We start from the raw sequence: 14,245 nt of genomic DNA, 5'->3' as shown, positions 1-14,245 counted from the left end.
ACGGAGATAGAGAGACAGACGAAGAGACAGAGAAAGAGAGAGAGAGAGAGAGAGAGAGAGAGAGAAGGATAGGTGATTGAATGGCTCGGCTTGTTCTCGTTCACCATCTTGAATTACAGGTGTCTGGAAGCGGCAGGTCCATTCTATCATTGCGATGAAGTACTCCACCGGTGGGGACTCTTCTCTTGTCCCCTTCTCGATTCAAACCCCATCACCACAACTACTACCTAAACTACTCCCTTCTCTTTCTCTCTCTTTCTCTCTCTCTCTCTCTCTCTCTCTCTCTCTTTCTGTCTCTCTTTCTCTTTCTCTCTCGAATTCAACTTATCGTCGTGCACTTAATTAATCACACGGTATCACCGAGTCCTGTGCAAAATCCTGTCGCGGTTTCCGCCCTTTTTATACTCGCCATAGGACACCAGGAATGAGATCGCATGCGACACCAGTGTTAAATTCCCACGTGAACCCGCTCGAAGTGTATTTACGTTATACCACCCTCTAGTGTTACACACTTTTTTTCCTTTCCTTTCCTCACCGATCGCAATAAATTATTTCTATCGTAGCCTCTGTCTAATGTCTCGTAGCAGCCTGTGCGTGTCCCCTGCCTTGTACTCTTATTCTTTATTTTCTTTCTTTCTTTTTTCGCTTACCTTTTCTTTTTCTTCTTTTTTTATCTTTCTTTTTTTTTTATCTCCCCCCTCCCCGTCACCGTCCCTTATCGTTCCTCGATACGACGACCGAGGATTTTTTTCCCTCCTTTCGTCCTTCTAACTCGTGGATTTTTTTGTTTTTTTTTTTTTTTTTTTTTTTTCAAAAGAGCTAAAGAATAAACTTCGAGAGTTCCTTTGAGTTACGAGGAAAAAATTATAATATCTCTTTTCCGGGTGATTAACTGTCGAATAAAATAGAACTCATTAATGATAGGTGCATGGTGTTACGAAGGTTTATGTTATTTCACGTATATTTTCTCAATCACGTGTCAATCAATCTTTGAAAATTCAATGTATGCTCGTACACGTGTACTTAAATACATACCTATATATGTATGCACATATATACATACGTATATAGGTATGTACATATATGTATGTATCTGTAAAAGAATAACGTGACATATATTTATTTTTAAGTTTGCGACGAACGATACGTTTGAACGAAATTGTGAAATTTATATATAAATAATTCAGATGATAGTTCATCTACCAGAGAGAAAGTTTAGTAACATTTAGTAATATATCACTATGTAATATATCATAAGGTCAAGAAACAAAGGTAAACTCCATTCATTTGGCATTAAGTTTGATGTCACGTTTGATCTATACGTTTTACAAATTCTGCATCTTTATCTGTCATTCCATTAATATTTAATGTCGAAAAAAAGAAAAAAATGGAACGGAAGTGCGTAGTGACGAGTTCTTGCAAGAGATTATCTTAACTCGACCTGTCTAATTTCGGAATTTAAGGGAGGAATCCCCTCGCCACTCTCTCCCCACCCTGCCAGTGTATATTAATATTCCATGGTTATTCATACGTAGTCATGTACATACGTACATATGTATATATGTATATATATATATGTGTGTGTGTGTGTGTGTGTGTGTGTGTATGTGTACATATGTATGTATGTATGTATAAGAGCTCGATCGCGATTTTGACCTGTTTTTAGCTCTCTACGCGTCGTACCTTATGGTTATTCAGTAGACGAGCCGGTCGTTACTTTAGTATATGGGATCACGATCCGCCGAGAGTGCTCGCATGATATCTACGAGTACATATGTAATACATACATATGTTAGTATATCTGTATAATATTTGATACTTTTACTTTATTTTTTTATTTTGACTACGAGAAACGCGCTCGATTTACCTTTCAATTGGTATTTCTCTCTCTCTCTCTCTCTCTCTCTCTCTCTCTTTCTTTTAATATTTGATTGTTGTAGAAAATTATTTTCTAAATAGTAAAATTCCTAGATGAAATTGGTGAAATTGTTTCGATTAAATGTCTATTTGTGAAATTATCGGCCAATTAAATTCTTCTTCTTTTATACCGCCTTGTTATTTTGGAATAGAATAAACACGCAATCAAGTGAACAAACAATGAGTAAATATATATATATATATATATATATATATATATATATATTATAATAGCTCGAATATAATTCTGTTTCATTTTGCTAATGATTCATTTAATAGAATTCCCAATTAATTGAATAATCGAATATTTTTCGTTATTTTGATTAAAGAAATAAATATAAAAATGAAAATATAAAAGTAGACAGATCTTATTATTATAAATTTTTAAATAATCCACGATGTTCGTTTATTATTTTGCGAAGAGAAAAACATTTGATCTTTATTTTGTTTTGTTCGTTTGAAACGAAAAGTTTTGGATTTCCTTTAATTATGCCAACTTCAATTGAAAAGAGAAAGGAAGGAAATTGAAAAAAAAATATATATATATATATATTCGTTTTCGAATAGGTATGATTTTCTTTTTCCTTTTCCTTTCTTTTTTTCTTTTTTTCTTTTCTTTTTTTTTTTTTATTTACAGTAAACAAAAATTATTGGAGTTTTTTTTTTCGGATGTACCATCGACGAAACTGACTCTTAACGAAAATAAAAGTTATTTTACTATCACCTTTTATATCCTCATTGTATACACACACATATATATATATATATATATATATATATATATATACATTGTATATACGTATTAATCTATATGTGTATGAGCACACGCGCATGTGTATGTATTTATGTATGTGGTGTGTCGCACATCAGTGTAGAATATCAGTGCGTCAAGCTGCAGGAAGTCGCTGTTACTAGATTTAACACTACCAAATTGCATCCGGTGTCCGGATACAAATATCTCTTTTCTGCATATAAATACTACACTTGAGGATCAACGACGTTTTGCCGTGCACGTGGCACAACAAAAATTCTTCCTCCTCCTTAATCTTCATTCATCTTTTCTCCTTTTGCATTTTCAACGAGGTAGAAGCGTTTCGAAACGAGATAACAAATATAGAAGATGAGATGCCGAGAGTGAAGGGTCGTTAACTTTTCAACAATTTTCCATGGCTTCCATTAGATATTTTAATTTTCATTTTTGGTATTACACGAAACTTGATATTTTCTTTTTAAATGTTTCTTCTCTCCTCTGTTTTTTTCCTTTCTCTATTTTTTTTTCTCCCTTTTCATTTTCTTTTCTTTTTTCCCCTCGGTTTTTTTTGTTTCTCTTTTTTTGTTTTTTTTTTTTTTTTTTTTTTTTTTTTGTTTTTTTTTTCACTCGTGCTCGTTAAACCTTTACGACACCTGCGTATTATGCATTATAATAACACTTGGATGTAATACACTCGTATATCTATACTTTTTTTCATTCATATTTTATATTTTCGCTACAAAATTAATAGTTACTTTCTATCCACGGGTTAATGTTTACTAAGTATAAGTTATGGTATAATATAGTGTAGATAATAGTTAGTTATACTGGCATAATATATTATATACCTTTTCTAGTATATATTAGATATAAGGTGCATATATATTATTCTAAATTATACTGTTATGTATTAAAATTTTTTTTTCTTCTTTTTTTTTTGTTTTTTTTTCTTTTTTTTAAGACATGATTATAGAAAGTTAATAATTATTAAAAAATTTCGGTTCGTTTTTGAAGAAAAAAAAAAAAAAAGAAAGAAAAAGAAACGGTAGATTAGAAAATTTTTTCAGGCCTTTCTTTTTGATGTTTTTTTTTTTCTTCTTTTATTTTTCGACGTTTTGACGTTCGACGTTTGCGAAAATGAAAAATAAGAAAAAGAATTTGATCCTTTCACATGATCGTAAGTACGCGAAATAGCGTAAGAATTTGTCGATAAAATTTCGATTTTATTCGTGATATAGACGAAATTTTATGTCATTTAATAATTGTCATATTGTGTTTGATCTTTACGATGTTTCTCGGTGCTTCGTATTTTATAGTAAAGCCGATCGATATTGGACGAATGGCTCGTGAAAGGAAAACTAAGTACGTCGGTATCATCGTGTATGTCGTGTTACATTGGTCTTTTCATTATCATATTAATTGCCATCATATTCGCTTTACACAGATTTTCATTTATTTTCGTTTAAAGTGCCATAGGAATCTCATATGTACGTTGCTTTTAGGATGATTGAATGGCGAACAACGACGAAAATCTTTGATGATAGAAAATTATTGTAAAAAAAAAAAAAAAGAAAAAAAAGAAAAAAGAAAAAGAAAAAGAAAAAAAAAGAAAAAAAAAGAAGAAGAAAAAAGAAGGACAAAGTAATGGAAAGAAGAAACATTTTTTTTCGACCTCTTAGAAAACAACGATTAGAATTTCTTTTCGTTCGATTTTCCGCAGTCATTTTAAAAAAGGTTTCGTTGCTATCGAGCTACTCTCTTAAAGCAGCTATCGCTTAACGTCACCGATAGGACTTTTATCAGTGCCGCTTTCGAACTTACAGGAGTAGATTACTCGATCGTTCATTGAGAGAGAGAGGGAAAGGGAGAGGGGGAGAAAGAGAGAGGAATAGAGATGGAGATAAAGGTAGCTGCATAAAAAGCACCATCAATGAAGAGAGAGAGAGAGAGAGAGAGAGAGAGAGAGAGAGAGAGAGAGAGAGAGAGAGTGAAGAAAGAAGAAAGAAATATAAAAAGAGAGAGAGAGAGAGAGAGAGAGAGATCGTTGGACTGTAAATTCTAGAGCCATTCGTGTTCCTTCTCCTGTTCGATTTCTCTGTTTGTCAGAAACGTCGAGATTCAACGTCGTTCGTATAAACGAAAAAATGTCCACTCTCGTATGAATTATGAAGCTGTCGTGTACAGGGAAAGAAAATTGGAAGTGAAGGTTGGTAGTTGTTGGTTCTATCTATGCATATCTCTATTTACGCATATTTGTGTGCGTATACGTATTTATATGTGTTTGTATATGTGTTTATGCTCGTATAGGTGCATCCAGATTGCAGATGTTCAGAGATAACGTAGAACATTTTGGACGTTAGCATCGTAACGTTTCTATTTTATCGCATTAATTCTCGGCGTTGCACGTTCGTGTTTCATAATACCGACGGTAACCATCCATCCGGTTGTTATCAGCCATCCAATTTTATCGTGAACATTTTATGTTGAGTTTACAACGCCGTTAAGGCAACCGTATCGTGTTCGCGGACATTTATCGCGATGTCGTCGATAAGTGAATAAGCTTCATAAGTCTTGTTTCATTTTACATTGATGAAAATCGAATTATCGATACTTCATTATCATAATTAAAAATTATTCATATTAAGGAATAATTCTAATAATCAAAGTATTAGACGGAAACGATCTAATTTCTTTTCCATTGTTCCATTTTATTTCTTTTCATTATAATAAAATTGACAATTATTGCCAAAGCAATTTAGTTATAAATTATCAATTTGGGTCGATCACAATGATAATATTCGAAGTATTCATTTTCTTGTAGCGAGATCTGTATAAACTTTCTTAAACGAGACAGAGAAAGAGAGAGAGAGAGAGAGAGAGAGAGAATATCAGATACTCGAGGAGAATAGTGTAGGAATTAGATAATAGCTGTTGGAGAGTTTGGAGGCAAACGAAGATGTGGAAGCGACTACGAGTCAAGAGCGAATTCCATGGCTGCAGATGACGGCAGTGCATTCGGAGACATCAAATTAGTTGACTGAGTCAATATATTTGTACGTGAGTATGTATGTGAGAGAGAATATGGATACGTAACTCCGAGGATGAAATAAATTTCAATTTTAGAATCTCTTTCTGGTTTGTAATTATATATGCAAATTTACAGAAAGCGTGCCTGGACATGTGCAACATTCCATAATTAAATGTATAATTGTGATTACAATTGTCATTATATATATATATATATATATATATATGTATATGTATATATATAGGTGTGTATATATATATATATATATATATAGGTAAAAATATTTCTTTTTTGAGCCCCTGATGATGGTAACGTATTTGTACATGCATGCTATGAGAGGTTGCATAAATTACAGGGGCTTAACAGGTTAATAGATTTTCTATTCGTATAAATTGTCACGAACTGTTAATTATTAATTATATAGAATTAAGGTTAGAACGAATGATCTGATTTCTTATTTTTTATTTATTTTATTTTTGTTTAATTTAGTTCTCTTTTCTTTTTTAATATTTCTTTTTTAAAGCCTACAACATCGAATCGACATAATATTAATCATTATGATGGTATTTGAGAACAAGCATAATGCAGAAAGGATCAAAAGGGTTTAACAACCATATGACGTCTCGATTGTAATGACAATAAACCGAATCGATATTGCGACGTTAATTACCGTTATCAGCGTATTTGCAGTTTCAATATGCGTTCGAGAGTGTGACTATTGTAGAGTGCATAGATAGATAGACAGGTAGAGAGAGAGAGAGAGAGAGAGAGAGAGAGAGAGAGAGAGAGAGAGAGAGAGAGAGAGAGAGAGAGAAAGTGGAAAAGAGATAGTAACCCGTATAACTATTCTCGCAACAATCATTTTTTTCTTTCTTCTTCTTTGTCTATTTTTCTGTTATATTTTCTTTTTTTTTTAATTTCCGCATAGATAGGGGTATTCAATCGGACAACATATTCACAAATATCACGCTATGGGATGATGGTTTTTAATTTATTTTGTACAAATGTATACAGCTAAAAATAAATATATCTTCTTCCGCGTATTTGTTCCAGTGGTTGTATGTTGCTTGGTAACGGCTTTCTCAATCGATGACAAAGAATAACCGATGCAATCCAATTGTCGATGCGCTGTGTATAGTATATATACATATATATACACACACACACACACACACACACATATATATATATATATATATATATATATATATATAAAACGTATCTTTGTCATTCGTCATAGATAGCAGGACAGATTTTATTTTCAATAATGAATGACGAAAACGTGACGTCGGTGTACATACACGAAGAATACAGAGCATATACGAAACATCAATAACAACGAACAACAATAGCAAGAAACATTTTTATTTCATCGATATAAACGCCTTAATTTTTTATAACCCTATATCTAACTTCGAAGTTACGCGTTCGTACATACATTTGCGTATATATATTTTTGAATTATTATTTCATTCTTTCGTCAGAAAATTAATTTTTAGTTCGATAGATTTATATATTTGCGAAGATTAATGTTAATTAAGTATAAATTCTATATCTATTATTAATAAAATATAATTATGTTATAAATATTGTGCGCTATAAAATTTTTTTTGTTTTTTTTTTTGTTTTGTTTTTTTTTTTTTTTTTTTTTTTTTTTTTTTTACTTCCCCCTTTTCTCTTTCTCTCTCTCTCTCTCTCTCTCTCCTATTTTTGCAAATACGAGAAAAGAATATTACATTATAAATCGTAAAAGGATAAAAATAATTTAAATGAAAATCGTTTTGTCAATGTTTATAATAATACGTAACAATTTATCGTTTGTTTTCGCATTATCGTCGATTTTCGTGTGTAATGTCGGCAACCGATATCTTCGGTTCATCGATTCTCTACTGGTAGGAATCGACGATGCGTAACGATCATGCGCTCTGTTTGTTGTTTGCGCCTTCGGTCAGAGAAGTTCGCAGTTTAGTCGAGAAGGAGACCTCGGTTTCGCTCGAGTTACTTTGTCGTTCGGAAAGAAATCACTTTCCCGACTACGTCTGCTTCTATGTTGAACTATCGATCTTATTTGGATCACTTTCCGGAAGGATAACGATGATCCTAGGGCTTGAAAGTGTATCGAAGTCGATTATTACTTTGAAAGAGATAGAGAGAGAGAGAGAGAGAGAAACAGAGAGAGAGAGAGAGAGAGAGAGAGAGAGAGAGGGAGAGAGATAGAGAAAGCGAGAAAGAGAGAGAGAGAGAGATGGAGAGATCACGTTCTAGTCGCCATCTTCGTTGAGATATATTTCCTGTACGTTTTGCGAGAGGAAACGCGAACGCAACGGCACGATTAATCAACGACGGGCATGAAAATATGAAGGAGAGAGAGAGAGAGAGAGAGAGAGAGATAGAGAGAAATAAAAAGAAAGAGAGAGAAACGTAGCTCGCAATATCAGTTTTAATCAAAGCGCATAGGAGATTTTTGGTTGGATCGTTTGAATTCCCAGTAAATGTATTCATTGACACTGCATTTGAAGTAGCATCCCATGGATGGTTCATTAAATTTTCACAGTTCCTTCTATCGTCTCAAATCTCTCCACTCCTCCCTCCCACTTCTCGTTATATCAATCGTTCATACTTTTATTTTAAACGTTCGTATCTCTCGTATCGAACGTTTTACGTTTCAATATCTTTGAAAGCTATTTTGCCAAGTCAATGTTTTTAAGCATCTAATGACGGTCGAAGTTAAGCGAGGAACGTTTAGAGCAAGTGATCTTCTTTTTCTTCTTTCTTTCATTTCTCCTTCTATTTCTTTGTCTATGCTCTTACGCATTAGACGAGTACCCAGTATATCCGGAATTATACGAGTTTCATCTTCTTTCTCTTATTTCCTTTCTCTTTTTTATCTTCCTCTCTCTCTCTCTCCCTCTCTTTTTTTGCTCTGTATTCTTCTACTCGTAACTGTGCACCATCGCGTTCCAAAGACATTCTTTTTGCCAACCGGTGTGGCGAAGACACACGAAAAGATTGAACGTGGTTGATGTCGGACCAACATAGGTTGGACCAATGGGAGAAGAGTTACCGTGTTCCATGACTCGAAGTGATAGTACTACTAGCCATTGCTTAATGTCCCTCGTCCGATGGGAATCGTTATTTTCTACTTACCAGTGCATTCCACGTAGCAAGTATTAAGTACCGCTTTGACACCGACGAAATCTATCACAATGACCACTGACGCGTACCAACGTAGAATTCTTTCTACGTAACGTGCAGATCGCATAAGCATATATTGTTTCTCTTTCTTTCCTCATTTTCTTGTTTTTTGTCTTTCTCTTTTTTTTTCTCCCCTCTTCAGCTCCCCTCCCCATCTTTTGCGCTTCTCCGACTAGCAATCGGTCATTTGTTATATATATATATATATATATATATTCAAATAAAATACATTTCTATTTTAATATAATTAATTGTTGCACTCGTTCGACACGATTACGTGTATTCGTTAGAAGATATTCTATTAATAATTCTTTCCTATTTTTTTTCTTTTTTTTTTTTTATTCAGCGATCGGAGATATCCAGCAAACAAACGTCACAAACGCGAGGTATTCGATCGGTCAAACACATCCGATGGAAACCGAATGATTTCACGTACAAGTGGTGCTTTCAACTTCCGGAAGGTTGCGGTACGCGAGGCTCGATAGCGAACTCGCCGATGTTGCAGTTGACTTCAGCGAGCTCTGTTTGTCGAGAACAAACTGCCATGAGTCCGCGCGATGACCAATCAAGCTAAACTTTTTAATTACGATCGTCCTTGTTTCGTGCACCAACATGGAGACGGATCAACCTCGATGCATACAGACCATTTTATCCTCTCGATCTCTACTCGTTTAATCCAACGTATGTATGTACATGGGACCATGTGTATCCTGCCTGTTCTGGTCATGAAAATTAAAAAGTTGTAACTTGCACATTATTTTGACATAAGTGAGATAAAAAACGAAGGAAGTTTATGGACTACCGTTCACACGCTCTATTTTTAAGGTTTTTTTTTATTTTTATTGTTAAACGGTAAAGGTAATAGGTTGTAGAGTATATATATATATATATATACATATATTATAATTAAAAAAGGTTCAGTTTGAATATTGTCACGTAGATAATGTTTTATTAAATTTTTGACTATTTTTATTATTTTCAACGATACAAAAGAACGTTTCAGTACAAAGTAACATAGTTCGAAGATAGAGAGAGAGAGAGAGAGAGGGAGAGAAAATTATATGGAAATGTTTTATGTGTGAAATATATCATTTTCAAATAAAATCAAATTTTATTCTACAAATATATTTTACGACCAAAGTGAAATCTTCGAAAGTTTCCCTTTCGAAGCAAGTAAATTTATATCGAACGATTGTGATTCTGTGCAACATGGAAGATAATGAAAATATCAAAATTTTTATATTACAATTAAATGGGATATCTTGTATATCCTAAAAAAAAAAAAAAAACAAAAAAAGAAAAAAAAAAGAAAAAAAGACAAAAAGAAAGCAAAACAGAAAAGAAAAAGAAAAAAAAAAGGTATCCAAATACAACTTTGAGTTATAGTTATTAAAGTTATTATTAAAAGCCGTTCATGTCGTCATGAAATCATAAAAATATTCAACAAATCATAAATAACTATAATGGCTCTGTCATTCCTTCCCTCTTCGATTTGCAAGGATGACGCGTTTAGTGGTCGTAGGAGCGGAGTGGCGATCGAGATGTGGTCGAAAAAGAGGAGATAAGTAGTAAACAGCAGTTTTGGTCGGACAGGAATAGCGCGACGGCGCGACGCTTCGGCGCAACTGGACGAATGAGTGTGAGAGGGAGGTAGAATGAGAGTGAGAGAGAGAGAGAGAGAGGGAGAGAGAGAGAGAGAGAGAAAGAATAAAAGAGAAAGAGAGAGAAAGAGAGAGAGAGAGAGAGTGGATGCATATGTGTTTGTGTGAGTAAGCAAAAGATAGAATGAGTGCATATATGTGTGCTTGGAGAGTAAGAGAGAAAGAGAAAGAGATAGAAAGAAAGAGAGAGAGAAAGAGAAAGAGAGAGAGAGAGAGAGAGAGTGAGTAAGTGGAAGAGAGATGAGAGTAGGGCGGCGGGTTGAATCGAGGTTGCTATCGGGCAGCACAGTGAGTCGCGCGATCCGTTCATTCGGGCTCGCACGGCTCGCATCGTCGCAGCTCGGGTACGTGCTGCTGCTGCTACTACTACTACTGCTGTTGCTGTTGTTGCTGACGTTGCTGACGCTGCCGAAACTGTCGCTGCCACTGGCGCCGTTGCTACTCTTCTTCAAAGAGCTTCTTTACCGAAGCACTACATCTCATTCTGCTCTGTCTTATTGCCTTCTTCTTTTACTTTTTTTTTTGTTTTTTTTTTTGTTTTTTTGTTTTTTTTTGTTTCTTTTTTACCTTTACCTCACTCCTTTTTCTTATGTTTTTATTTTCATTTCTCTTTCCCTATTGCGCGTTATTCAGGAAACGAAATTTTTCAATATGACGATCAGAAGGCTGCCGTTCAAAATACTTTTCTTCACGCATGGACGAGTGTTCTCCATTTAGAAAAGTGAACGGACAGTACTTGAAAAGTACAATTAAAACATTCGTTCGAACCCGTATCGTTCTTGATAGTTCTTTCGAATAATGTGGTGTTCATGTTTAACACCTGGACGAGGAGTTTGAATGATCGAAAAGTGTATAACAACATTTGGAAATTTCATCGATAATATTGAAAGTCGATTAGTTGGTGTTTGTTCGATGTGATACGATATATATATATATATATATATAATTCATGTTGATATACGCAAGGACGAGTGTTCTTTAAATTCCAAAGTGACTTTAATAATTCAAATTAACAAATTATCTGCTTGGTTTCTCTCTTGTTTCTTTCTTCTTCTTCTTCTTCTTCTTCTTCTTCATTTTCATCTTTTTTTTTTTCTAATATGAATCATCAAGTGCGGTACACTTTTGGATAAACTCGAAGAGATCTGTTTAGTTCGTTTTCCCGCTCAGAGACGGGAGACGTGCATCGAAGAGGTTAACGAAGAAACGACAGCCAGCGATACACTTTGTGCGGTGTGTGAGTGTGCGTATTTGTATCTGTATGTGTGTGTGTGTGTGCGCGCGCGCTACTATCTGATCCTAGCTTTGCTCACAGTGTCTTATTAGTGCACTTCCTTCCCACTTTCTCTCTCTCTCTTTCTCTGTTTCTGTTTCTGTTCTGTCTCTCTCTCCCTCTCTCTCTCTCTCTCTCTCTCTCTCTTTTCCTCGCTCTCTCTTTCAACGGTATCATTCGGATTTTCAGTGATGTAGCTGTGTTATTCGTCGGGTGTTTACAACTACTCAAATTTCATGAAGTACAAGTTCGCGATATGAATTATTTTTGAACATTTTTCCCTATTAATAAACTTTCATCCGATTAATGTGTTTATTTCCGGTCAAAGGTTTTAACGAAGATTAAATTTTTTAATTGGAGGATGGACGTAGAAATGATCGGCGCACGTTGGTTCTCGTTGTTGATAATAACGTTGATTATTCATTGATAATATTGTACGATAACGTTTGAAATTCGCGGGATGATTCGCGGTTTCGTTATTATCCCAAATATAGAAAATTCAACGACGAGCTATTGGGATATTTATGTTAACGTTGTTTGCATTCCTATCGGTGTACCGTGTCCTCCGTGTGTGTGTGCGGTGTGATCGGTGTGACGGGGCACGTGGCCAGTATGACTCTCAAAGGTCACATTATCGTTAGCGATATTTAGACCGTTGGATCTAATGGGCCGACGTTTAACAGGCTATAGCCAGTTAACGTGCGTCCATTTAATAAACACACTCAGTTCGTATGCGTCTGTTCCACAACACGGTATCGGGTTACTACGGTGTTCATCCCTTTCAACCTCGTCGTTGCGAAGTTCGTCGTTGATCATTCCCGCATACGGTACCACCATCCATTCGTTGCTCATTCGTTTCTGTCTCCATCGGTCTTCCGTGGAAGTGCCGTGAAATACGAAGAAGCATGAACTCGAGCAGAATGTTCACTTCTCTGGGACCAACTAATTCGCATCCCGCCATTGATGATTACAGCGAGTTAGTGGATTTAAGAGGTCGACTGTGCGACGGATATTTTGGATTAAAATTAAAAGGGTTTCTCACGGAGACAGTGTACGTATGTGCAGTGCCAGATGTTAGTTAAGTGATATTTGTGCCGAGAGATAGAGAGAAATAAACACACACACACACACACACATACATACATACACATACATACATATTATATATATATATATATATACACTCAATACACATAGAACAACGTGTATACAGTATCAGTGTGTCGAGGACAGTCGGATCTTCCTCGTAATTTCCGTGTCCCTGGTCAGCCCTAATCTGGTTTCGGCGTTATTTGCTAAAGGGGGAATGAAGGACAATACGTAGGGACTGGCCCTTCTCGTTTTGGAGATGTGCCGCTATCTACTGCACACCACCCTCGCCCTCCCCCTCGTACTCTTGGCGATTCATACGATCACCGTTGTACGAGCTGGCGAACAAGGTAACTATTATTGACGTGACTGATGCGAACGAGAATAAGACCGATGTCTTCCTTTCCTCTTTCTTCTTATTCACCGTCATTTTTTGATCTCTTATATACCCATATTCCTTCTCTTTATCGCTGTATCATTTGATGTCCCCTTAAGATAGCTATTCTTGATCTCTTCTGGCTCTCTCTGACTATCCCAAGAGATTCCTATCCTATATTCTTTTTAAAATATGACATTTCGCTTCCATATGAATTCGCTTTACTTATTCGACGGATTTTCTCATCACGTGTCTTTAGTAAAGAAAGTGCACTCTTTCATACGCGTATATATATATATATATATATCGTAAGTACATACATATATGTATATACATACATTAGCTATGATTCACCTAACGAATCCTCGTTAGTTCGGACTCTTGGAACACGTGAGTTCACCTGAGTTAACACGAGTAGAAGAACCAGTACCGGTTTCTTTTTCGCCAATTCTCATGCATTAGCCTTTACCGTTCTTTCCGTCCAAGCTTTTACGAGTTTTCGTGAAAGCTAGCAGAGTTTTCTAAAAGCCTTGATTCTTCTTTCAAGCCACGTATTTTCATTTTTAGTTAGGATCACCTCCTCATCGTTCGACGTTCAACTACATAGTGAAACGTTTCGATATTGATCGGACAATATAGGAAATGTTCGGTATTGGATTTCATTATGAAATAACATCAAGGCATTTTATCGACAGATAAATATCTAAAGAATTCATTTTTTTCATGTTGCTCTTCTATTTACTGTATCATAATTTTTATATTCATTGCCAACTAGGGATAACCGGAATATCTAATGATCCTGTCCTTTGTAATGAAGCAGCTGATTTGTTTTATTTATTAATCGCTCCTGAGTGTATGAAAGAGAGAGAGAGAGAGAGAGAGAGAGAGAGAGAGAGAGAGCTGATAATAAAGTACATTACGTTGATGTATTTGTAAGTGTTGATTACGTACAAAT

At 35.1% G+C, this 14,245-nt stretch overlaps 1 protein-coding gene and 1 long non-coding RNA gene across 2 annotated transcripts in view; both read left to right on the top strand.

Moving 5' to 3' along the window:
* Positions 1-10,176, top strand: part of LOC124947701 — a 13,084-nt gene extending 2,908 nt beyond the window's left edge. Inside the window, exons 2-4 of the long non-coding RNA XR_007100471.1 lie at positions 4,171-4,874; positions 4,976-5,725; positions 9,238-10,176. This is a non-coding gene — a long non-coding RNA (uncharacterized LOC124947701). The remainder of the gene's footprint in view (positions 1-4,170; positions 4,875-4,975; positions 5,726-9,237) is intronic.
* Positions 10,177-10,267: 91 nt separating this feature from the next.
* LOC124948083 (alkaline phosphatase-like) overlaps positions 10,268-14,245 on the top strand; it is a 128,432-nt gene continuing 124,454 nt past the window's right edge. The window contains exon 1 of the mRNA XM_047491201.1: positions 10,268-13,264. Within this exon, the coding sequence (XP_047347157.1) occupies positions 13,174-13,264 (91 nt within the window). The 5' untranslated portion in view covers positions 10,268-13,173. The remainder of the gene's footprint in view (positions 13,265-14,245) is intronic.

This window comes from Vespa velutina, chromosome 3, assembly GCF_912470025.1.
Source record: "Vespa velutina chromosome 3, iVesVel2.1, whole genome shotgun sequence".
NCBI classification, from domain to species: Eukaryota; Metazoa; Arthropoda; class Insecta; order Hymenoptera; family Vespidae; genus Vespa; species Vespa velutina.
This window is presented reverse-complemented; position numbering and strand designations above follow the sequence as displayed.